The sequence below is a fragment of the Lipotes vexillifer genome, unplaced genomic scaffold (assembly GCF_000442215.2).
Source record: "Lipotes vexillifer unplaced genomic scaffold, Lipotes_vexillifer_v1.1 scaffold4, whole genome shotgun sequence".
Taxonomy (NCBI): domain Eukaryota; kingdom Metazoa; phylum Chordata; class Mammalia; order Artiodactyla; family Lipotidae; genus Lipotes; species Lipotes vexillifer.
The window spans coordinates 5,630,832-5,656,051 of NW_006785876.1; the positions used below are offsets into that span (position 1 = coordinate 5,630,832).

The following is a 25,220-nucleotide window of genomic DNA, read 5'->3' on the forward strand; positions in this document are numbered from 1 at the left end:
TGTTAACTCTGTATGCAACAGCCCTTACCCTGAGAAACCCCAGGATGGGGGTATTACTGTGAGGGGAGGAGGTAGCTTAGCTGGCCTTTAAACTTTGTAGAGTCACAGGCAAAGTCCTCTTAAGAGGAAAGGGTTTGGTGGTAGGGTTGGGACTTGACAAAGGTGGAAAAAATATGATTCACTTGATAGATGAATTTGAGAGGGCGTTGATAGGAAATGAACAAAGAATTGGCTAGGGGTCAATTCCTCTGACAGATGGTGGGAATTTGCCCAGGTGCCTGGCATATGCCACATACATGTGAGTCATGATACTGTGTAGGTGGAACAGCAGTCAGTCTAAAAATGTACTCCAGAGTCAGAGAAGTCCGACTCTTGTTTCTTAAAATTCTCCTATAACCGAGAGCTTACATTTTATCTATGGAGCATCTGTGCTCTCTGAAGGTGTGCATAAAGGACTACAATATCCAGTCATCTGATTTTTTTTTAAGTGACTGGACAACGCACACACCTATATAAAATGATGAGAGAACAGATTGACTTTCGCCTAGGAGTCATTGTACAGCAGAATGAAGACAGTGGGTGTGCTTCTCTATCTGACTGTCCTTGGGTTTCAGGACTTGTAATCGTGGGTGGTTGGGGAGTTATAATGCTTTGTCATTTATTCACTCAAACATTTATTGAATATCTATTTGTGCCAAGCACTGCTCTGAGTGCTACTAAGATGAATAAGACACAGTCTGGTGGGGAAGATGTGATATAAAAGAATGATGACACTGCAGTGGGAGGGGAACCCATAGAAGTTCTGAAGACAGTTCTTTGGATTGTGATCACCAGCTATACTCGCTAGTCTTTCTATGAATAAATCCTTTGGGGAATTTTCTTGAGATGCTCAATACAATGTACAGTGATATATAGCTCAATTCAGACCTTCTTTCTTCTACTTAGTTTAGTTAGAGTAGGTGAGCTATGTGGCCGGGGGGCAAGCAATCTAACACAGAAGTTAGCATTTTTAGACTTCAGTGTTACAGGAGCTGTGATCCAACCTGGGCCAACATGTTTATTTTCTGTGTGGTCTTGGTTGCTCAACATTCTGAGCCTCAGTTTTCTCATCTGTAAAATAGAAGGATAAGTAATACTTCTGTCTGTGCGTTGTTATGAGAATTAAATGAGATAATGTGTGAAGATGTTAACACAATCTCAAGTATACAATAAATGCTCAAGCTTTTTTTTTTTTTTGGCTACACCATGCAGCCTGTGGGATCTTAGTTCCCTGACCAGGGATTGACCCTGGGCCATGGTGGTAAAAGTGCTGAGTCCTAACCACTGGACTGCCAGGGAACTCCCACAACTGTTATTTTTTTAAAAGAAATTATTTATCATCTAGGAAACAAGATAAAGTGGGAGGTATTTTCATGAATGTAATCAAATGGTGATATCTATGTGTTGCAGGTACTAAACTCAATGATTTTCTGGAATCTAAGGGATGCTTTGCCAACATAATGTCCTCTGGCGGAAGTGTCAGCCCCTCATCTTCTATTGAAACAGATATAAGCGTCAGTGGGCCTTTCAGCCCCGGCAGAGGGTCTGCTCACCCAGAGTAAGTAAGGGAAGTCCAGGGAAGAGCTGTAAACGTTGGGGTCAATTCTGACCAGGGGGCCAACAGTCTGAGGGGTAGTGTGACATATTTGGCAAGAGCATGGATTCTGGAGCCAGACTGGATTCAAATCTTACTCTGTCACTTGGCATCTGAGTGAATTTGGGCAAATTAATTCATCTCCTTGGTGAGGCTTTCTTATCTGCAAAATGGGGGTGATACGTCACAGTTGTGAGGATTAAATGAGGTAATACATATACTGTAAAGAGATTAGAAGACTCCCTGGCATACAATACAGGCTGTGCAAGTGCTGGCTATTATGAAGGTGAAATTAAACTACATATTTTTTGGGAATACATACATACATACATACATACATACACAGGTGGTAAGTCTTAAAGAAAATCAAAGAAATGATTACCATGACAGTCAGAGTCAGGATAGTGGTTACCTCTCTGGGAAGGGGACACACAGATGGTTTTTGGGGAGTGGGAGGAAAGGGCTGGCCATGCTTTATTTCTTCTCGTGGATGTTGGTCTTAAAATTATTTGTAAAACTGTATTTAGAAAAAAAGTATTCTGTACTTTGTTTATATTTCTTTTATGGTCAAATGTTTTGAAAACCTTTTTCTAACAATTTTTGTTATAAAGAAAGTAATTTAAGTTCGTTGTAGAAATTTTGAAAATATAAAAAACAGTATTAAAAATAACAGTCACAATAATCTTATCTCTTAGAGAATCAGTGTTAACATTTTATGTTTTTATATGCATGAGAAAAAATTGATTTCTTTCTTATGCATAGAAATATGTATTTATTTTTCACAATTAATATCATATTATACTACTTTTTTGCAAAACCTGCTTTCTCCAACTCTGCATTTACCCACTCTTCCACAATCATCTGTTTGTCTGTCCATGTCCTCTTCCCCTTGAGCCTAAGCTCCCGAGAGCAGGGACTCTTTGGATCCCCAGTGTCTAGAGCAATGCCTGCCACAAAATGTACTCAGATAAATGTTTGTTGAGTAAAACAAAGTAGGTGGATATTTCTAAAGTTCTTTCAGAAAGTTTCCTTTATCCTTGCAATCTTTTCTACACAGTTTGTTTGGCAAACACAGATATATAAAAAATATTTAGAAGAGACATATTTCATGCCAGTGTCAAAATTATCATACGTTTTGAACTGGGAGGGGGACTCTGAGTTGTTGCATTTTTGCTCTATCTGCACACTTCAAAAGTTCAAAGTTATTAGTGTAGATATGTTTATTAAAAACTAGAGATCGAGGACTTCCCTGGTGGCGCAGTGGTTAAGAATCCGCCTGCATGGACTTATATATACTACCAAATGTAAAATAGATAGCTAGTGGAAAGCAGCCCCGCATAGCACAGGGAGATCAGCTCTGGGCTTTGTGACCACCTAGAGGGGTGGGATAGGGAGGGTGGGAGGGAGACGCAAGAGGGAAGAGATATGGGGATATATGTATATGTATAACTGATTCACTTTGTTATATAGCAGAAACTAACACACCGTTGTAAAGCAATTATACTCTAATAAAGATGTTAAAAAAAAAAGAATGCGCCTGCCAATGCAGGAGACACGGGTTCGAGTCCTGGTTCAGAAAGATCCCACATGCCGCGGAGCAGCTAAGCCCGTGTGCCACAACTACTGAGCCTGCGCTCCAGAGCCGGCAAGCTGCAACTACTGAGCCCACGCGCCACAACTACTGAAGCCGGTGTGCCTAGAGCCCGTGCTTCGCAACAAGAGAAGCTACCGCAATGAGAAGCCCGCGCACCGCAACGAAGAGTAGCCCCCGCTCGCCGCAACTAGAGAAAGCCCGTGTGCAGCAACGAAGACCCAACGCAGCCAAAAATAAATTAAAAATAATAATGATAATAATAAAATAGATGAAAAAAAAACCCAAAGTAGAGATCGAGCTATACAAGACTTGTGAGTTATGGAACTCGGGTTCTTTATGACTTTTAGGCGACATAGTCTAGACTTAAACTGGAGATCCAGCTCTGCCTCTGTCTGGGGTGTGTTTTATCGTTAGCTGCCTTGAGGGCCCATTTCCCTTGCAAATGGAAATGATTCTATTGGCCCCAGCTATATCACAGGATGTTTGTAGGGAGCAAACAAGACTATCAGTATGAAGTTGGTTTGAAACGATTCAAATATCAGGGTGATGTAATATTATGAAAAAAGATCCTATGACTTGATAACAGTTAACTACATCTGAAAGCATTGTCCAAGGCCATCTATCAAATGCAAGGCCACTTAGATCAGAAGTGATTGCTTTTTCTGTTGACACTCACAATTGTTTGCTGTAGGCCTTTTTAACTGCCAAGAAGTTAGGCACTAAACATAATGCTCTGTTATTACAGCCATTTCAGTCTAGGTTTGTTTTTGATTATTTCTGCCTCTTCTCTTTATACTGACTGATTTTTTCTTTCCAGTCAATGGTTTAATTGAAAACGCATCTTTTTTGGTAACAGTTTTATTTGAAGCATAATTCACATACCATATAATTTACCAGTTTAAAGTGTACAAGTCAATGGTTTTTAGTGTATTCACAGAGTTGTGCAATCATTACCACAGTCAATTTTAGGACATTTTTGTCACCCCCCCAAAAGAATCCTGTACCCTTTAGCAGTCACCCCCATGTCCCCTATCCCCCCAGCCCTGGAAACCACTAATCTATATTTTATCTCTATGGATTTACCTGTTCTGGATGTTTCATATAAATGGAATCACCGGTATCTGGTCTTTGGTGTCTGGCTTCTTTTACTCAGCCTAATGTTTTCAAGGTTCATTCATGTTGTAACATGTATCAGTATATCACGCATTTTTAATTTTTATTTTTATATTTATTTATTTGGCCACACTGCATGGCTTGTGGGATCTTAGTTCCCTGACCAGAGATCGAACCCGGGCCCTCGGCAGTGAGAGCACAGAGTTCGAACCACTGGACTGCCAGGGAATTTGCATCATTCATTTTTTTAAAAATTGTGGTAAAAATTATGTAACAGGACGTTTGCCACTTTATCCACTTTAAGTGTACAATTCAGTGGCATTAAGTTATACTCACACTGTTGTGCAACTATCACTACTAACTATTTTCAAAACATTTTCATCACCCCAAACAGAAAACTCTGTGCCCATTAAGCAATGATTCTCCATTCTCCCCTCTCCCCATTTCCTGGTACTCTAATCTAATCTAATCTACTTTCTGTCTCTATGAATTTACCTATTCTAGATATTTCATATAAGTGGAATAATACAATATTTGTCCTTTTGTGTTTGGCTTATTTCACTTAGCATAATGATTTCAAGATTCTTCCACGTTGTAGAATATATCAGAACTTCATTCCTTTTTATGTCTGAATAATATTCCATTGCATGTATATGCTACATTTTATTTATCCATTCATCTATCAATGGACATTTGGGTTATTTCCACCTTTTGGCTATTATGAGTAATGGTGCAATGGACATTCTTGTATAAGTATCTGTTTGAGGGTCTGTTTTCAGTTCTTTTGGGTATATGCCAGGAGTGCAATTGCTGGATTATATGATAATTTTTTAAAAATATTTATTTATTTGGCTGCATTGGGTCTTAATTGCAGCATGTGGGATCTTTGTTGCAGCATACAGGATCTTTTTTTTCGTTGCAGCGCATGGGCTCTTTGTTGTGGCGCATGCGCTTCTCTAGTTGCGTTGCGCGGGCTTAGTTGCCCCACAGCATGTGGGATCTTAGTTCCCTCATCAGGGATTGAACCCACGTCCTCTGCATTGGGAGGTGGATTTTTAACCACTGGACCACCACGGAAGTTCCCCGATAATTCTGTATTCAACTTTTGGACACTAAAATGTTTAAGCATGCACCTTTTGAATATATTTCAGTCCCCTCAAACTGTGAATATATAAATTATATGCTCATGGACTTTTATCAAGGAGTAGTCTTAGTTCTCATACATGAGAGGAATTCTAGTGTAAGATCAGCTTCTAATTTCCAATTTAAGCACATTGAAGAATCTAATTCTTCTGCTTCCTTTCCAGCCCTGCTGCAGATTTGGATCTGAAATCCTCCTCCTCACATTCTGATCACTCCTCTGAAACCTCACTGCCTGAAGCCCGAGAGGATAAATATCCCCAGGAATTCAGCCTGCTTAAGTTGCAGACAAGTGAGTAAGTCATAGGTCCTCCTCCACTCCCAGGTTCTTTGCAGAAGGCTGCCATACTGTTGGGTGCCATTCACTGAAGGCCCATTAGGTGCCAGGCATTCAACACACTTCATCTCTAATTCTCACAACAACTCTGCTGGGCAACTATTTTTATGTGTTTTGCAAAAATAAAATGCTTTTATGTAAAAACCATAAAAGTACTATAGCAAAATACTAAAACAATAAATAAGTATGTAGAGTATAAAAACCCATACCCCAATATTCTCCAATAATCTTCCCATTCTGCCCCATAGCTGTGAAGAGTTTGATATATATTCTTTGAGAATTTTGAAATGTATATATGTATGTATACGTTTATATATATATGTATGTTTGTATATATATGTTTATTGCTTGTAATATACCACCATATTTTCACTAGTAGAAAATAATACACAAATTATTTTCACTAGTAGAAAATAGTACACAAATTATTTTCACTCAAAGTAAATAGATCATGGACCTCTTTCTTTGTCAATACATATAGACCGGGGCTTCCCTAGTGGCGCAGTGGTTGAGAGTCTGCCTGCCGATGCAGGGGACACGGGTTCGTGCCCCGGTCCGGGAAGATCCCACGTGCTGCGGAGCGGCTGGGCCCGTGAGCCATGGCCGCTGAGCCTGCGCGTCCGGAGCCTGTGCTCCGCAACGGGAGAGGCCACAACAGTGAGAGGCCTGCATACCGCAAAAAAACCCACAAAAACCAAAAAACATATAGACCTATGTGGCTAATACAGACCTACCCATTTTACACAGAAGGAAACTGGGGCTTGGAGAGATTCAGTCACCCATACAAGTACACGAACCTAGGAAATGAAGGGATGGGATTAGAACCCAAACTTGCTTGCCTTCAAAGCCTGTGTTCCTTCTCGGCCACCAAAGAGCACAAGAGTTTCTTAAGCAACCTTAGAGCTGTCAGGAGATCTTTTATTGTTTAAAATCACTTTAGCCATTTTACAGGAAAAGGGTCAAATGAGGAAACAGAGACACTGAGAGGTCCAGTAACAAGCCTAAGGTCTCACAGCAGCCTTTCTCCTTGGTCATGATCGTATGTACACATTTCCCTGTGTCACTGTAGTGCATGCATGTGCCACTGTTGCTGCCAACACCATGTATCATCTGGTTAAGATGCCATGGGTGTTCCAGCCCTTCCCTGGTTGATGGGCATTCTGTTCTTCCTACACACTTATTAGAAAAAGGTTGGATTGTAGGTGGTTGTAAAACTGTCTCTGAGCTTCCTAACCCATACATCACTTCCAACCATAAAACTGGCTTTATTTTTGAAGGGTAGGGTAAAAAGGGAAAAAAAGAGAGCCCTCTTAGATAGCTTTCTTCCTACTTCCCTGCCTTTTGTGCCTAGTTCCACAGAGTCTGACACTGCCCTCGATGTAGAACGAAGGAATTATACACGTTAATAAAGGCTGTATAGCCAGATAGTGCCTGGGGGGCGGTTCACAGTGTTTTGTCATCCAACTACATTGTGACGCTGGGAGCAGTGCTGATGGAAGGATTTCTGATGTCTTGCAGAAGATGGGCAGCGTCCTGAGTGGACATTTTACCCAAGGCTTAGCAGCAACATCCACACCTACCATGTTGGAAAGCAGTGTTTCTTTAACGGGGTCTTCCTCGGCAACAGGAGGTCTCTATCAGAGTGGACGATGGACAAGTGCTTTGGGAGGAAGAAATATGGTAATGTTTTCCTCCTGGACCTTAACTGTGCAATGTTCAAAAATATTCCTGAGTCATGATTCTGCAGGCCCAGCATCACGTGGCTGGGGGCAGCCCTGTGGGGTCACCAGGTCACCCAGTTGCAGCCAGGAAGATAGGAAAGTGAAGGGGATGGTTGGCAGATTGCACTTTTTGGCATAGAGCTCACAACATATGCTGATCTACATTCTTGTTTTTCTCTGGATTTCATAAAATGCTAATGTGACATTTAAGTCATCAGATAAGTTCTCTCAGATACTTATTAATAGAAACCTCCACTGAAGTCCGAGGAAAATAATTCATGTTTTAATTAAATGCTGCCTGTCATATGCATTTAAATCGTACTTTAGATTCTCTTTTTTTTTAAAGTGCATTCTTTTTTAAAAAAATTAATTAGTTAATTTATATTTCGGCTGCGTTGGGTCTTCGTTGTGGTGCGCGGTCTTCTCATTGCGGTGGTATCTCTTGTTGCGGAGTGTGAGCGCCGGGCACCCAGGCTGCAGTAGTTGCAGCACGTGGGCTCAGTCGTTGTGGCACGTGGGCTCAGTAGTTGTGGCATGTGGGCTCAGTAGTTGTGGCTCACAGGCTTTAGAGCTCAGGCTCAGTAGTTGTGGCACACGGGCTTCGTTGCTCCGTGGCATGTGGGATCTTCCCAGAACAGGGCTGACTTCCCACTCCTAATTGAGATGCAGCCGTAGGGTAGAACAGGAAGGATTTATCTTTTAATTTTAATTAATTTATTTATTTTGGCCACACTGTGCGGATTGTGGGATCTTAGTTCCCCAGCTAGGGATTGAACCCGGGCCACAGCAGTGAAAGCACGGAGTCCTAACTACCGGACCGCCAGGGAATTCCCAGGAAGGATTTATTTAACTGGTTTATGTATGAAAACAACTGAGAAAGATCAAGAAGGGATTAAGTTTAGCATTATATTGCTTAGGCATGCTCTTGGCTACAAGTAAGAGAAAAATCAAATTATCACAGACTTAAATCATAAGATATTTATTATGTAATTAACAAGAAGCTTTGACATCTAGGTGACCTATATAGTCTGGTTGCCCAGTGATGTCATCAAAGATGTAGGCTCGTTTTGTTTCTTTTTGTGTGTGTGTTGCCATTCTTCCTAGTGTTGGATTTTCTTGTCTTGATGCTTGTTACCTTATGGTCACAAGATAACTGTTGCAGTTCCAAGAATCATTTTTATATTCAAGACATGAAAAAGAGGAAAATCTCTTGTTGCCTTCCCCTTTTAGAAGGAAGGAGAAGTTTTCCCATATGGTCCTTGGGAAACTTCCTTCCACTCGTGTCTCACTGGCCAGAACTGGGCCAACTGCAAGTATGTATCAAAAGTAAATGAGATTATCATGATGATCCAAATCCTAACCCTAACCCATCACTTCCCTCCTAACTTGAAAGTAAACATTGTCCTGAATTTTGTGTTTATTATTCCTTTTCCTTCCTCCCTCCCTCCCTCCCTCCCTCCCTCCCTCCCTCCCTTCCTTCCTTCCTTCCCTTTACTGTTTTAATTGTCTTGTCTCCCCAACTAGGTAAGATTCCCTATTCTCTAACCTTGAATTTTCCAGATTAAAAAAAAAAATTGGGATGCAGGTGGTATTAGCCTAGTCCCGATTTCAAATAATAATAACAACTGCTACCATTTCTTTTTTTTTTTTTTTGGCCACGCCGTGTGGCATGTGGGATCTTAGTTACCTGACCAGGGATCGAACCCGAGCGCCCTGCAGTGGAAACGCAGAGTCTTAACTAACCACTGGACTGCCAGGGAAGTCCCCATTTCTTTTTTTTAAGCATTACATGGGTATACTATTTTTATTTATTGACGTTTAAATTTCACCATTAAACATGGAACAGAAGTATATGCTGGCCCTATGTTCAGATTTTTGAAATAAAGATAAATGGACAGATAGCTTTAAGGGTGCAACATACTAAACATTGCACAATATATATTAAACAACTTAGATTATACCTTTATACATTTAGTAGCACAAGTATAGGGATAAGCCATGCAATTGAAGGAAAAACCTGTTCAGGACTGAACAGAGAGGTCCTTGGTTGCTGACAGAATCTCCCCTTGACTTCAGACTTGAGACAAACCAAGGAGTCTGTCAATATACAAAAACCACTGAATTCAGGACAAACAGTAGCCACTGGGTAGATATTAAGGAATTGGCTCTTGCTAATTCGGATTGTGGGGACCAGTCTGAAGGTTTGGCTGATGCTGGAAATGTTGCAGCTCAAGTCCAGGATCTGTAGATTAGAAGAGCAGTCTAGAGACAGAACGGTTAGTGCATTCTTCAAAAAGCTCCGGTTTTCCAAACAAGTTCCTAGGATACTTTCCCCAAACAGGGTGCTACCATTTCTTGAGTGCTGATTATGTATCCAGATTGTTCTCATTCAGTACTCATGATAGCTATGCAAAGTAGACATTTGAAATAAACAGTTTATAAATGAGGATTCTAAGGCTTAGGGAAGTTAAACTGCTCAAGGGCACAGAACTAGAAATTGCAGAACTGAATTTGGACTCAGGTGTGACTGATTTCACATTTCAAGCCCTTCTCACCACTTCTTGTTGTCACCTGACCTTTACTTGTCCGTACCCTGGTTTGGGTTTCAAAAGATAGGGTCACTCTGCTCTCCTTGCTTTGAATCCTCAGCATTTCATCCTCAGGAAGCACTCAATGTACAGATGTAGTTGATGTTATTTTCCTGCACTTAAGAGCTAATAAAAAGTTTAGCTGAAGAGTCTTAGCTATTGAAAAGGGTTTTGAAAGAGTAAAAAAATAGAAAATTAAAAAATCAAATACTCCAGTAACTCAGGTACTTCCACCAATTGTGCAGATGGCTTTTCTGAGTTAGCTAGAGAAATTTGGGCAGGTAGAAAACAGCTTATTAAAAATCTTCCCCAGCTCTCCCTTTGGCTTGTATCTTGTGGGTACAGGTGAATGGAGCAATATCAAAACAAGCATTTAAAAATTAAAAAGAGGGTCCTGTTCATTGGGTGTGTGAGCCAAGAAGGAGGTTGTGCTTCCAGCCATGCATCCTTGCTTCTGATCCCAAGGTGGTTAGTCTTGCAGTCCAGGATTATTCCCTTAGGAGACGCATCTGGTGTAAGAGGTGCAGGTTTAAACGACCATCCTTTACCAGGCTGACTCCATGTGGTTAGCTACTTATTCCTGGGGCGTTGGAAGTGGCTGGGTTGGGTGTCAGAGCATGGGCTGAGGAAGCAGTGTTTGCTCAGCATCAGTAGACTTTTTCGTGACTCCTCTGCACCAGGAAGGCCACCTCCTACTGCTACACTACCCTAGTCTTTGAGTCAGAAGGAGTAGCAGAGCCCTTATTAGTTGATTTCCTCCTGAGACCCAGTCGGAGAGGCAGAGCCCCAATTAGAGCTGCTAATCCCGGAGGGATTCAGGGATTCAAAGTGCACTAATGTTCAGGAATGAAAAGATTTCAAGACAGAGTGCATGCTAATCATTTCAGATACTTTTGATTCACCATTCATTTTAAACCAAAACATCCCATCCAAACCTAAGCTATTCTTCTTTCCCAGGGTGAGGTAATCATAACAACACCTTTTATTAATTAATTAATTTATTTTTGCTGTGTTGGGTCTTTGTTTCTGTGCGAGGGCTTTCTCTAGTTGTGGCAAGTGGGGGCCACTCTTCATCGCGGTGCACGGGCCTCTCACTATCATGGCCTCTCTTGTTGCGGAGCACAGGCTCCAGACGCACAGGCTCAGTAGTTGTAGCTCACGGGCCTAGTTGCTCCGCGGCATGTGGGATCCTCCCAGACCAGGGCTCGAACCCGTGTCCCCTGCATTGGCAGGCAGATTCTCAACCACTGCGCCACCAGGGAAGCCCAACAACACCTTTTAAAAAACATCTCAAACATAGGCTCGCACTTTATTTGTTTTTTTAAATCTGTTTTATTAAAATTTATTTTTAATTTTTATTTAATTTTATTTTAGCCTCACACTTTTCATCTCCTCAGGGTGAGACAATCACAGACAGAACATTAAGATACCTATATGTACCTCATAATAAAACACTAAATTATCCTGTTTCCATTGTCATGTCAATTCTTACAGCAAATCTGTGGATCATCTTCAGCCCTTTTTATGATTTTGTTTTCAAACACTATTCACAGTTATTGATCCCAGGAATGGAATCCCAAAGGTAACTCCAGGAGATAATTCATATATGTATCCGGAACAGAGTAAAGGCTTCCACAAAGTAGGATCAACTCTCCCACCAGGGAATTTTTCAATGTAAGTGTATGTTAATACTAGGGTTATTTAGTTAACTTTAAAGGAATTGTATTTCTTTCTACTACATATAAATTATATTTTACAAGGGGTGAATCTCAACAAGACATATTTGGTGAGAATTTCAAAAAAAATCTGTACCTAGTTCCTTAGTGTATGCACATGTACATGTGGGTAATTGAAATCATACACAGGATCTTGACTACAAAAAGGTGGTTGTTAATTTTGTTCCTGTTATTATCAACAAATATGAAGACTTCAATTTTCATACTGAATCAGATTGTTGGTTAGTGTCTACTATTTGGATTGACTTGTACTTGCAACTAAGCATTGAGGAGAAATGGAGGGTCATTAAATTAAAAGAGAAAACAGTTGGTATAGTACATTAAAAATATTTTAAAAAATCAATCATGTTCCAAAGAAAACAAAACCACTAATTTGAAAAGATACGTGCACCCCAATCTTCATAGCAGCATTATTTACAGTAGCCAAGATATGGAAGCAACCTAAGTGTCCATCAGCAGATGAATGGATAAAGAAGATGTGGTGTATATATACAATGGAATATTACTCAGCTGTAAAAAAGAACAAAATTTTTGCCATTTGCAACAACATGGATGAACTTGGAGGGTGTTATGCTTAGTGAAATAAGTCAGACAGAGAAAGACAAATACTGTATGATATCACTTATATGTGGAATCTAAAAAGTAAAACAAACTAGTAAATATAACAAAACAGAAACAGACTCACAGATATAGAGAAAAAACTAGTAGTTACTAGTGGGAGGGGGAGGGTCAAGACAGAGGTGGGGATTAAGAGGTACAAACTACTATGTATAAAATAAATAAGCTACAAGGACATATTGTACAGTACAGGGAATATAACTGACATTTAGTAAGAACTATAAATGGAGTATAACCCTTAAAAATTGTGAATCACTATGTATACACCTTAAACATATTGTAAATCAACTATACCTCAATAAAAATTAATCATGTTTGTTTTAATGATGTTTACTAAAAATGGTAAAAAAATAATAAGAATTATGGCCCTTAACAGTTTTGAAGCCCATATGCAACAATTAAAACCAGAAAATAAGACATTTTATTGAACACAATGATGTATTGATCTCTTTGCCATAGAAACCATACCAATCTTATGGTTGCCTTTTCTGTTTTTCAGAATGCCTTATGAAAAGAAATTTGATACATTTATTCCGCTTGAGCCTCTTCCACAAATTCCCAAGTGAGTTCTCTCAGCATGTTTCATATTATCCTATCTTTATGAAAATATCAATTGTTTATTTTCTCCTATGGAGGAGCTCATAGACACCTAACACATAGGGACCTTTTGAATCCCAGCAGGTGGGTGAGGCAGTTTGAATGGAGGGTTTTTGGTTTTGAAGGTCAAGTGTCTATGGAGTCTGGCAGCTGGGCTGCTCACATCTTCAGCAGGTATGATTGACAAATACCAGATGCCATGTGTAGTCCTAGGTGTGCACTGTGAGGGGTTTGATGTGGAGCAAAAAGTCAGGGTTCCTGCTTTCCAAAACATAAGAGTCTGTTAGAAAAGACAGGGCTTTCCCTGGTGGGGCAGTGGTTGAGAGTCTGCCTGCCCATGCAGGGGACACAGGTTCGAGCTCTGGTCCAGGAAGATCCTACATGCCACAGAGCAACTAAGCCCATGTGCCACAACTACTGAGCCTGCGCTCTAGAGCCCGAGAGCCACAACTACTGAAGTCCACGCACCTAGAGGCCGTGCTCTACAACAAGAGAAGCCACCGCAATGAGAAGCCCGTGCACTGCGACGAAGAGTAGTCCCTTCTCACCACAACTAGAGAAAGCCCGCGCACAGCAATGAAGACCTAATGCAGCCAAAAATAAATAAATAAATTTATTAAAAAAAAAAAGAAGAAAAGAAAGGCATATGCTTAAATGAGTGCAGCCAGGGAGGACGGTTAGAGTTTGAAGAGGTAGAGAGCAAGCTATTGGAGTATTTCTGTATTTGAGGGAAGTGTCATCGCTCTGATCTTATATGTTAGCTCAGCTCCATTCTGAACCTTATACATTTTGATATGCAGGTTATCCTTATTTTTTGAAGAATTCTGCAGTTCGCATTGGTACTTTCCTTTTGACTGAAGAATTCCTTAATAGAGAGATTTTGAATTTCCAGGTAGGAGAGCTTTTTGGTTTTTATTTTGTAATTCATTTTTACTTTTATCACCTTGTGATCAGAAAATATTGTTTTTATTATTTTTACTTTATGGAACTTATCAAAATTTTCCCTGTGATCTAATATATGTTCGATTTTGGGACTCTCTCCACATGCATTTGAAAGTACATTCTATTTCATCAGGATGCGAAGTTAGATACATACCCAGAAGATTTATCTTATTGATTATTCTGTTTAGTCCCTATATTTTCTTACTCATTTTTGTCCACTCATTTCGTCCACTTGGACCAAGAGTTGTTGTGTTATAATGTCCCAATATTAGTGTGTTTCTATCTTTATTGTTTTTTTTAATAGATTTCTTTTTTTTAAAATAAATAAATAAATTTATTTATTTATTTTTGGCTGCGCTGGGTCTTCGCTGATGCATGTGGGCTTTCTCTAGTTGCAGAGAGCGGGGGCTAATCTTTGTTGCAGTGCGCAGGCTTCTTGTTGCGGAGCACGGGCTCTAGGCACGTGGGCTTCAGTAGTTGTGGCTCACGGGCTCGAGAGCGCAGACTCACTAGTTGTGGTGCACCGGCTTAGCTGCTCCGCGGCATGTTGGATCTTCCCAGAACAGGGCTCGAACCTGTGTCCCCTGCATTGGCAAGCGGACTCCCAAACACTGTGCCACCAGGGAAGCCCTATCTTTATTGTTAATTGTAGCCATTAGCATTATAAAAATATCTTTCTGGGCTTCCCTGGTGGCGCAGTGCTTGAGAGTCCGCCTGCCGATGCAGGAGACGCGGGTTCGTGCCCCGTTTCGGGAAGATCCCACATGCCGCGGAGCGGCTGGGCCCGTGAGCCGTGGCCACTGAGCCTGCGCGTCCGGAGCCTGTGCTCCGCAAATGGGAGAGGCCACAACAGTGAGAGGCCCGCATAACGCAAGAAAAAAAAAAAAAAAATCTTTCTTTTTCTCATTTAATGCATTTGTCCTATGTTATACTAGCCAGATATTAAGATTACAACTCTTACTTTGTTTTGTTTGCATTTGACTAATATTTCTTTGCCCATTCTTAGACTTTAGAATCACTTTGTTTTAGGTCTTTCTCTTAGACAAAGAATTGGATTTTGCATTGTGAGCCAATTTGAAAATTTTTTTTCTTTAAGAGGTGAATTAGGGCCATTTGCATTTATTGATTTGACAGATTTGATTTCAATTCTATCATAATAGTTTATGTTATATGTATTATGTGTATTATATTTACCCTGAGTCTTTCACTGTTTTGATTATTTCAACAAAAGTTAAAAAATTATTTCTTCTGATGTTTAGGAATGCTTGTGTTCTTATCCCGCTGGTTCTTTATGCTAATATCTTTCTATATTGCTGTTCGTCCTGCTTTTCTTTTTTTTCTTTTTGGCCACTGCCTCACAGTATGCGGGATCCTTAGTTCCCTGACCAGGGATTGAACCTGTGCCCCCTTCAGTAAAAGCACAGAGTCTCTTTTTTTTTTTAATACTTTATTATTATTATTTTTTTAATTTTAATTTTAATTTTATTTATTTATTTTTGGCTGTGTTGAGTCTTTGTCGCTGTGCATGGACTTTTCTCTAGTTGCGGTGAGCGGGGACTACTCCTCGTTGCAATGTGCGGGCTTCTCATTGCGGTGGCCTCTCTTGTTGCGGAGCATGGGCTCTAGGCGCGCGGGCTTCAGTAGTTGTGGCTCGCGGGCTCCAGAGTGCCAGCTCAGCAGTTGTGGCACATGAGCTTGGATGCTCCGTGGCATGTGGGGTCCTCCCGGACCAGGGTTCGAACCCATGTCCCCTGCATTGGCAGGCGGATTCTTAACCACTACGCCACCAGGGAAGCCCCAAGCACAGAGTCTTAATCACTAGACCGCCAGGGAAGTCTGTCGTCCTGCTTTTCTTACTTGGGCTTCTACTATTGGGTTGTCAGCTTTAAATGGTAACGATTACTCCCACCTATTGCTATGTGTGGTAATACTCCAGCAGGTTTATCAGGGTATTTTCTCAATCATGATGCACTTCTCCCTAAAAACATGAACATTTTAGCTGCCAAAAGATGAAAACATTCTTCGTCGTCCTGCTCTGACTCATCCCAGGAACCTCACTTCCTGGTACCTCTCGGAACCCACACACTGCAGCCCAGCATATGCCCTTTCAAATCTCAACAGACCTGGGAGGACAATGGGTGTCTGTATTAGCTGAGGTCCCAGCAGAAAGTAGAAGGCACACTCAGGTGGGATTCTGAAGACAGTTTAATGAAAGGGCTGTTTACCAGTGTGTGGGCAGGTTGAGGAAACTCACATGGGAGGGCAGAGCACCCAGGGGCTCCCACCAGTGGGAAGCTCTTACTACTCCTAGATCTGAACAGCAGGAAGAGGGCCCATGGTTCACAGAGCAGCAGGAGATGGAGAAGGGCTGTCTGAAAGGACCTGCGGCAGCGGAGGATACAGCGGCTCCAGAACTGGGGTACCTCAGGAGATAGGGCGGGAGCCGAGGAGCTCAATAAGACATACTCCAACCTCTGTCTTTCCACCTTCTGATCTCCTGTTGGTGCCTCCCGTTAGCCAAGCCCAGCTCAAAGGTGGGGGCAGGGAGGAGTCAAGGTGATGCAGGCTACTGGGGTCAACTTCTTGGCTAGAGAGGGACACAAAAGAGATCAGGGTTTGGGGCAGGGGCAAATGGTGAAGACTAACACGGTGTTTGATTTTGATACTTTGTGTGCAGCATGGGAGGCCTTCTTACTTTTGGAGGATGTAGTGCCTTGTCTGCTGAAGGTGTTTGTAAATTTTGCATCAGACAAACTCAACTCAGGGTATTGTTTTCTTCCCACAGCTTGCCTTTCTGGGTGAAGGAGAAGGCCAACAAGCTGAAGAACGAGATAAGAGAAGTTGAAGAGCTTGACAGTTGGCAGCCAGCGGTCCCCTTGCTACAGAGTTTGCTACCTGTTGGTGGGTCAAAGAACCTTCAAAAAGTAGCATAGGGTTTCCCTGGTGGCGCAGTGGTTGAGAGTCCGCCTGCCGATGCAGGGGACACGGGTTCGTGCCCCCGGTCCGGGAGGATCCCACATGCCACGGAGCGGCTGGGCCCGTGAGCCATGGCCGCTGAGCCTGTGCGTCCGGAGCCTGTGCTCCGCAACGGGAGAGGCCACAACAGTGAGAGGCCCGCCGACCCCAAAAAAAAAAAAAAAAAAAAAAAGGTAGCATAAAAACTGGAGGCAAGCCCAGAAGAGCAGGCTTTTGAGAGGCTTCGCAATGGAGACGAGAGAGGCACAGAGCCTCTCCCAGAGTGGATGGTGCCCTTTGCCCCGAGATGGCCCTTGGGCAGATGTCATGGCCGTGTGTCACCGTGTGTGGTTGAGAACTGTTAGTCTTGTAATGGAGCACAGCCTTTAACTCCGTGCCTCTATCCACAGGTTCTTTGGACTTTCCAAGACAATCTTGAACAGGAACAGATCCAGGAAGCAGGAACTGACTGTCCTCTGGAGAGCCTTTTCCTGTTAATTGCTTCTGTTAGTGCGACTGTTCTAAATCAAATGTTCGACTTGGATGCAGAATCACTGTGTTTTGCCTCTTTTAACTTTTTTGTTTTGGCCGCGCTGCACGGCTTGTGGGATCTTAGTTCCCCGGCCAGGGATTGAACCCGGGCCCTCCACAGTGAAAGTGCAGAGTCCTAACCACTGGACCGCCAGGGAATTCCCCTAAGTTTATATTTTGAAAACTTTCAAACTGATAGAAAAGTTGCGAGAATCGTACAACAAACAGACACCTACATAGTCTTCACCTAGAGTCTACAATTAACATTTGTCCAGAGTTGTACACATTCTCTTTTTCTCATATTATTACTATTATTATTTTGCTCAATTATTACTATCATTTTTGATAAATACATTTATTTATTTATTTTTGGCTGCGTTGGGTCTTTGTTGCTGTGCATGGGCTTTCTCTAGTTGTGGCGAGCAGGGGCTACTCCTCGTTGCGGTGCGCGGGCTTCTCATTGCAGCGGCTTCTCTTGTTGCGGAACACGGGCTCTAGGCGCGCGGGCTTCAGTAGTTGTGGCACGCGGGCTCAGTAGTTGTGGCTCATGGGCTCTAGAGTGCAGCCTCAGTAGTTGTGGCGCACGGGCTTAGTTGCTCTGCGGCATGTGGGATCTTCCCAGACCAGGGCTCAGACCCGTGTCCCCTGCATTGGCAGGCGGATTCTTTACCACTGCGCCACCAGGGAAGTCCCTTCTCAATTACTTGAGAGTGAGTGGCAGACATCATAACCCTTTACTCCTACATACCTATATATTTCAGTAGGTCTCTCCTAAGGTCAAGGGTAATCTTGTGGTTCACTGAGAACCTGATAGCTGTGCGGGGCTGACATCTGGGACATCTAGGAGTGCCCATCTGAGTGCAGGGCACCACTTGGTCCTGCCCAGCCCCTGATGAGACCAGGGCTGCCGCCTCCACGGCGTCTTTGGACTCATTCCCTCTCCCTTGACCAGCCTTTGGCTGGTTTGGCCACACATTGCCCCCTGCCTTGGCCCCTCTCACATCTTTATGCCCTGTGACTTTTCTTCCCATCTGGGCCTGAAATGCACTGAACAGCCCCCATCCCTTGCAGTAAGGAGCTCTGACCCTGATTTAGCACATCTACTGGCCAAGTTCCCAGTGGACCCTGGGGAAGGACTGGGAGCCCATTTGAGATGCCTTCTGTCCTTCCAGCACTGGGGAACTCCAGGAGGGGTTGTGGCCTGAGCCTCCCTGGGGGATGGGGCGGCCACTACTGACTTGAAGAGTCAACACTGAGGCTCCCAAACCTGGACTTTGTAAGAAATACATGCAAATTAAACATTTCTTGGTGCACATGGAGGGAACCTGCCTCATATCAAAAAAGAAGTCAAAAATCCCAATGGCTTGTTTTCCGAGGAAATGTGTATGTTTCTACCAAGTACGGAGAGGGTGTGAGGGCACCTTCCAGTGGTGATGGTGTGAGCATGGGAGTGATCATCTGGCTAGAAATGTGTTCTATTGGCTGAGCGCAGTGTGGGCTGGAGGAAATACCAGGGTTCTCTAGGAAAGGGAGGACAGAAGGAATGCATAAGTCACAATTATACTAAAATTCACTTGCTGTTTATTTGAAATTCAACTTTAACTGGGATTTAACTGGTATTTTAATTTGCTAGATCTGGAAACTTACAGCAGAGGTGGACAAAGGAGATGGATTGGAGGGCTACCTAGGAGATAAAATTGGCAAGACTCTGGAATGACTTGGATGTGGGTGGGAGGAAGGTATGGGGGAAGGAAAAGTGGCAATAGGTGGATGGTTGTGCTGTTGCCAGGGCAACAGTGTCTAGCCCATGTGGTGGCTTCATACACCTAGAGAAAGATGCTTTCTTGGTGGACACAGTCCCGTGGACGCATTGCCTGGTGAGCAGTGTGCAAGCTAGATTTCAGCCCCCACTTTTCACTCATGCAATGAACCCTTTACACAACCATACACGCCAGTCCTGTGCTATCCCTTGAAGTAAGGAATGCTGGAGAAGTATAGGTTTTCTAGGGGGAGCTCTTTTTTTTTTTTTTTTTTGGCAGCACTGCGAGGCTTGTGGAATCTTAGTTCCCCAACCAGGGATTGAACCCGGGCCCTGGGCAGTGAAAGCGTGGAGTCCTAACCACTGGACAGCCAGGGCATTCCTCAGGGCTCAATTTTTGGAAGATGAATTTGAGAAACCTGTGACACACCCAAGCGGAACTGTCCAGTATGCAACTGGGCTTATGAGTCTGGGGTCTGTATATGAGTGTGTGGAAAAAGTCTCCTGTGAGAAATGTAAATCCCAAGCCTGTGCCCTGTGTATGCAGGGTTAGTTGTAAATGACTTGATTGGAATATTGATCCTAAACTGAGAAATGAGCTCACAAAGACTCTTGAATCTCTGAGGCCTGAGAATAAGCATAGTCTCTTTGGGAACACTTCCCCACCCCAGGGCACAGGGGACTCCCCAGAAATAACAACCATGAAGATGAGTACCTGAGAAACAAATTACAAGCTACAACTGGACTCACCACAAGGGAGTATCAGTAGGTGAGACTCAAGCCAATTTAGATGATTAACCATGGTTAGCATTACGGTATGAATTACCAGCATTTAGGGTGCATGGAATTCCATTTTGTAGTAACTGGACACCCAGATATTAGTTTTTCCCAACACTAGCTGAGGAGTTTCTAAATGGGAGAGGGCCTTACGGGTGGCAATCTGGTGGATGTGGGCAGGGCTGGAGGACCTGTCTTGAAATTGTATTTGCAAAGCAGTGCAATATTTCTACTTAAATTCCATATCCTTATTTGGGGAGATGATGAAGATGATGAGGGTAGCTAGCCCCAGCTCCTCTCCATCCCTTGGTGTTGTCACAGGCTTTTGACCCTAATTTTAGCCCTTTCTTGCACAGTTTCTTTTTATTTATTTATTTATTTGGCCATGTCAGGTCTTAGTTGCAGCACAAGGGCTTCTCTCTAGTTGTGGCACACGGGCTTTAGAGTGCGCGGGCTCAGTAGTTGCAGTGCGTGGGCTTAGTTGCCCCATGGCATGTGGGATCTTAGTTCCCCGACTAGGGATCGAACCCGCATTCCCTGCATTGGAAGGCAGATTCTTAACCACTGGACCACCAGGGAAGTCCCCTGCACAGTTTCTTGATGGTAAAAAACTGGACAAGATGGAAACTAGAATTTCGATTAGACATGCAGTCTTGCGTGTTCAAGGGTGCCTTGGGGGATTTTTGACAGGGCTGCTCTGTCCTAATGAGCAGGTTGTAAAACGCATGCCCCTAAGTGGGTACAATTTGTATCATAGGCATGGGAGATGTAATTTTCTAGTGTCTTGTTCTCAAAACATCAGTATTTTGTGACAGTTTTCCAGCAGGTGTCAATAAAGTGTCTTGAGGAAGGGGCACTTTTTCTGTTTGGTGAAAAGGTGACATGGAGGGGGTGAAAAGGTGGTGCTGAGTGGGAGGGAGAAGCCATCATCATGGGCTCTTGGAATGTTAGATCTGAAATGGCTCTTGAGAGAGGACCGGTTCAACTCTGGACGTGTTAGGAATCTGGCTTACAAATAACAGATACCCAATTCCAACTGACTGAAGCCAAAAGGGGAACTAATCATTGGAACTCGAGGACAGGGGGCTTCCCTGGTGGTACAGTGGTTAAGAATCCTCCTGCCAATGCAGGGGACACAGGTTCGAGCCCTGGTCCAGGAAGATCCCACATGCCACAGAGCAACTAAGCCCGTGCGCCACAACTACTGAGCCTGCGCTCTAGAGCCCATGCTCTGCAATGAGAGAAGCCACCGCAATGAGAAGCCTGCGCACCGTGATGAAGAGTAGCCCCTGCTCCCCGCAACGAGAGAAAGCCCATGCGCAGCAATGAAGACCCAACACAGCCAAAAAAAAACAAAAAAAGTAGCCCCCACTCGTAACTAGAGAAAGCCTGCACGCAGCAACAAAGACCCAATGCAGCCAAAAATAAATAAATAAATTTTAAAAATTAAGAAAACAGTAGATTGTAAAATAATATTAAAAAAACAACAAAAACTCAAGGACAGAGGAACATATTGGCTCCAGGGACAGTGGTGCAGCCAAGACCTACCTCTGCCTTTCTGTACTCTCCTCTCTGCTCCTCTCAATGCACCTGGGACCTGCTTTCTTCCCTTGTTAGTCTACGTTGTACAAAACATGGTGGCAGGCAACTCCTGGGTGTCACATGTTAGAGATTCATTGGCCAGCAGAGTGACTGGCTTCTTCTAGGTTGTCAAAATTCCTGGGGAGGAGACTTAATTGGTTCAACTTTGATCAGATCAATCAAATGGCCAGTGTGTGTGTGTGTGTGTGTGTGGAGTGTGAGAGAGAGAGACACACACACACACTTGTAACCACTGTAGCTGAGTGCATGTTGGGGGTGGGGTTGGCAGGAAGTAATGGTCACACATTCTACAGAGAAGCATTATCTCTGGACCTCCGTCCAGAGACAGAAAATGGCTTGTCACCAGAACACACACATCTGTGTGTTCTTCATAATCTAACACTGTCCTCTAAACAAACTAGTGATTTTATTGCTACAATTTCCCATTTCAAGGAAAAACAGTATATATATATATATATATATATATATTACCAGAAAGTTCTGTAGCTCTCTCAGAAGAGGCAAATGGAGAAATGAAGAACTATAAAGAGAAAGGCATTATTTAAATTCTTAGGGTGTTTCCCAGTCCACTAAACATTTTCATGCCTTCCAGGGCTGGCTCCAAAGAGATGTTTTTGAATGGTGAAGGAGACCAAGTGAGTAATGGGGAGGTGGAATGGCAGTTTGGCAATCCCTACCTCACTGGGTTTTAGGTATCTTTCAACTAATTTGTCCCTCAAATTTATGAGGTATGAATTGTTAACTCCACTTTTCAGATGAGGATGCTGAGATTCAGCAAGGTTATTACCCAAGCTGATGAGAGAGCCAAGATTTCAACCCAGACCGAGTCTGTCTAATACCAGTACCTATCGATGGTAACTCTCTACTATTAATCCACACAGACTGAATAGCAATGAATGAAAAACTCTGACATGACATTTCTTGGATTTCTGGGACAACCACTGATCACTTGGGGTTGCGCTTCTTGTAGTAACAGTTGCCACTTTTGTGATCACTTATTATGTATCAGATACTATGCTAGGTTTACGATCTCATTTAATCCTTAAGACGACCCTACGAAATTGGTACTATTATTACCTCCAGGTTAGGAAATTTAGGCTTAAATAAGCTATTGCGTTTTCCTGAGTATTCTGTGAATAAATTCCTATCAGTTAAATGCCTAATAAAGTGCTAAATTAATAAATTAACAAAGTTCTTTTTAGACAAGCTGGGCTTAAACTCTGCACGCGCCACGTTCCTATGCTCTGCCACCAGGTGACGTCACAACCAACCCCAGCACTACATTCTCTGACAAGCGCCACCGCCGATATCTCGCGAGAGCCATGGCTTCTTCCAATCTATTTTGGGCATGCGTGCGGCGTAGAGCGCTTTGGCTTAGAGTGGTTTGATGACTTTCTGTCAGTCTTCCTAGAGTAGAGCTTTAACAACAAAGCACTTATTTCCTTTCAGTCACTCGAGTTCTCGCGAGACTTGCTACTCATCCTTTCCCCCCCCAACCCCAAACCCCGCCTTGCGCCTGCGCAGAGCTCTTCAAAGCAGAAGGTTGCACTTGGAGGAAGTGACGGCTTTGGGTTCCGTGGCCGCAGCTCCGTTACTACTTCTCAGAAGCTCCACTCGGCCGCTTGCCGAGAAACCCCGCCGCCAAGATGCCTCGAATTATGATCAAGGGGGGCGTGTGGAGGAATACTGAGGTAAGTCTCCTTTCCCGCCGTCCGCTGCCCTCCGCCCCTCTGGCTGCTGGTGCGCAGGCGCGCGGAGGTCGGGGAGGCGGGGAGGTTGCTTGCGGGGTCTGCGTGGGGGGCGGTGCGGGGCCGACCCTCGGGGCCTTTACCTTGTGCTCGGTCCTACGTTATCTGAGCACCTCAAGGACGGGGACTGTGATTTAACCACTTGATTACCTGCCGGGCACTCGTTAGGCCCTCTGAACATTTGTTGAATTGAGGACGCGCCCTCTGCCCTGGTGGAACTCACTGTGGTGGGAGAGCTAGGATAACCGCTAGAGTCGGTCTTTGGGGCACCCCCGTTCCTCAGCCCAGGCATCGTGCCTCTCTCTGATATTCAAAAATGAAGTGCTGTGGCGACAACTTTGTTTTTTTCTTGACTTCCTTGCAGACGGGAAGCAGTTTGAGTGCCAGGTTCAAAGTGCCCGTTTATGCCCGCATCCCTGCGGTCATCTGTGATCAAGGCATAACTTGTCCGCCCTCCCGTCAGATCCCAAGGCCTGTGTCTTCCTTTCATTCCGCTTCAGCTTGGATAGAAGCCAGATAGGCCTACAGTAGTCTCTTTGCTTCCAGAAATGTAGTGGATCATGCCATTGGTGAGCCAGAGAACAGTAGAGAATGAGTAAAATAGAAACGAGGTTTTAGTGGAGTTGGTGTTCATAGTGCACTGAATTTGTCAGTTTCCCGAGAACACCATATTTTTTCATGCTCTGTGTCGTTTTACATCTTATGCCTTCTTGGAATATCCTCCTACTGCTTGGCATCTTTCTGACCTTCCTTCAAAAACCAGTCCAGAAGCTCTTCTGGAATTTTTGCCTGTTCATCCTGTAAAAAGTAGTTGCACCCCCATTGGTCCCATGACAACTCTTTCATCCACTTGTTATAGTTTGCTTTGTCTTTTTGCAAGCATCACATCCTTCTGTGTGATCCTGGGAGGGTTTCTTAACCTTTCAGAGCCTCAGTTTTCTAATGGGGTTGATAATAATACCTACCTGTCTTGGGGACTAAATGAGTCACTACATTTGGAACATTTAGAACAGGGTCTGTCACATAGTAATCTTGCAGTAAGTGCTAGTTGCTATTTCTTTTCCTCAGTAGACAGCACTGCAAGAGGGCAGGACCAGATCTTGGTATCTTTAGAAACTAGGACAGTACCAAACAAAATTTGCTTGGGAAATTTTTCTGAATGGATCTAGTAGGATAGATAATTGTTGAATATACTTCCTTGAAGATGTGATTAAGTATAGCAGTACTGCAACAAAGTTACACATAAAGTCAGTGAGAACCTTGCCTCAACTTGCACAGAGGGAACCAGGCTGTTTAAGTTGGATAAGAGATGACTTCTGTGGGAGAGACATGTACAAAAATCAAGTACAGTAGGATCCCTATGATGTGGCCCAAGCCCTGCAGTCTTTGAGTCTGTGATGATACGGTGTGGAGTGGTGTGGAGTGGCTCATGTATGAGGCATGTAGCTCTAGTTCAATGTGGAAAAAAGCCTAAAAGTAAAATGCCCCAAGTGCATTCATCTATGTCTCTAATATCCCTGGTGTCTGTGATTTAGCTTGCCGGGCTCTCCTGGGATTGGTGAATTCCATATTGCAGTGTGTGCCCTGGTGAAATAGTGTCTAGAGACTGGGGAGTCTGGAGACAGAGTTGACTGGTGACTTCGGGGCAAATACTTAATTCTTAGGTTAGACCTGAGATGTGGATTCTTGGGTCAGAGTTGGGGTTATGGGACTGAAGAGAAAATGCTATTCGTAAGCCGGAGGCAGGAAGCCTGGGTTAGAGATTGGATTCACCTGAGTCTTGACATGCTTCTTGAGGGCTGGATGTGTCCTATTTGATTCTCTTTCCC

The 25,220-nt window shown here is 43.4% G+C and overlaps 2 protein-coding genes and 1 non-coding gene across 3 annotated transcripts in view; 2 read left to right on the top strand and 1 right to left on the bottom strand.

Annotated features, from left to right (window-relative positions):
* SPATS1 (spermatogenesis associated serine rich 1) overlaps window positions 1–17,413 on the top strand; it is a 19,858-nt gene extending 2,445 nt beyond the window's left edge. The window contains exons 2-9 of the mRNA XM_007458299.1: window positions 1,450–1,597; window positions 5,648–5,772; window positions 7,336–7,497; window positions 11,501–11,524; window positions 11,680–11,800; window positions 12,980–13,042; window positions 16,805–16,920; window positions 17,385–17,413. Of these exons, the coding sequence (XP_007458361.1) occupies window positions 1,450–1,597; window positions 5,648–5,772; window positions 7,336–7,497; window positions 11,501–11,524; window positions 11,680–11,800; window positions 12,980–13,042; window positions 16,805–16,920; window positions 17,385–17,413 (788 nt within the window). The remainder of the gene's footprint in view (window positions 1–1,449; window positions 1,598–5,647; window positions 5,773–7,335; window positions 7,498–11,500; window positions 11,525–11,679; window positions 11,801–12,979; window positions 13,043–16,804; window positions 16,921–17,384) is intronic.
* A 177-nt stretch (window positions 17,414–17,590) lies between these two features.
* On the bottom strand, window positions 17,591–17,663 carry TRNAE-UUC (transfer RNA glutamic acid (anticodon UUC)). The gene has a single exon. It is a non-coding gene; the product is annotated as a tRNA-Glu (tRNA).
* Window positions 17,664–23,171: 5,508 nt separating this feature from the next.
* The window catches only part of CDC5L (cell division cycle 5 like), a 43,931-nt gene continuing 41,882 nt past the window's right edge, over window positions 23,172–25,220 (top strand). The window contains exon 1 of the mRNA XM_007458300.1: window positions 23,172–23,334. Within this exon, the coding sequence (XP_007458362.1) occupies window positions 23,290–23,334 (45 nt within the window). The 5' untranslated portion in view covers window positions 23,172–23,289. The remainder of the gene's footprint in view (window positions 23,335–25,220) is intronic.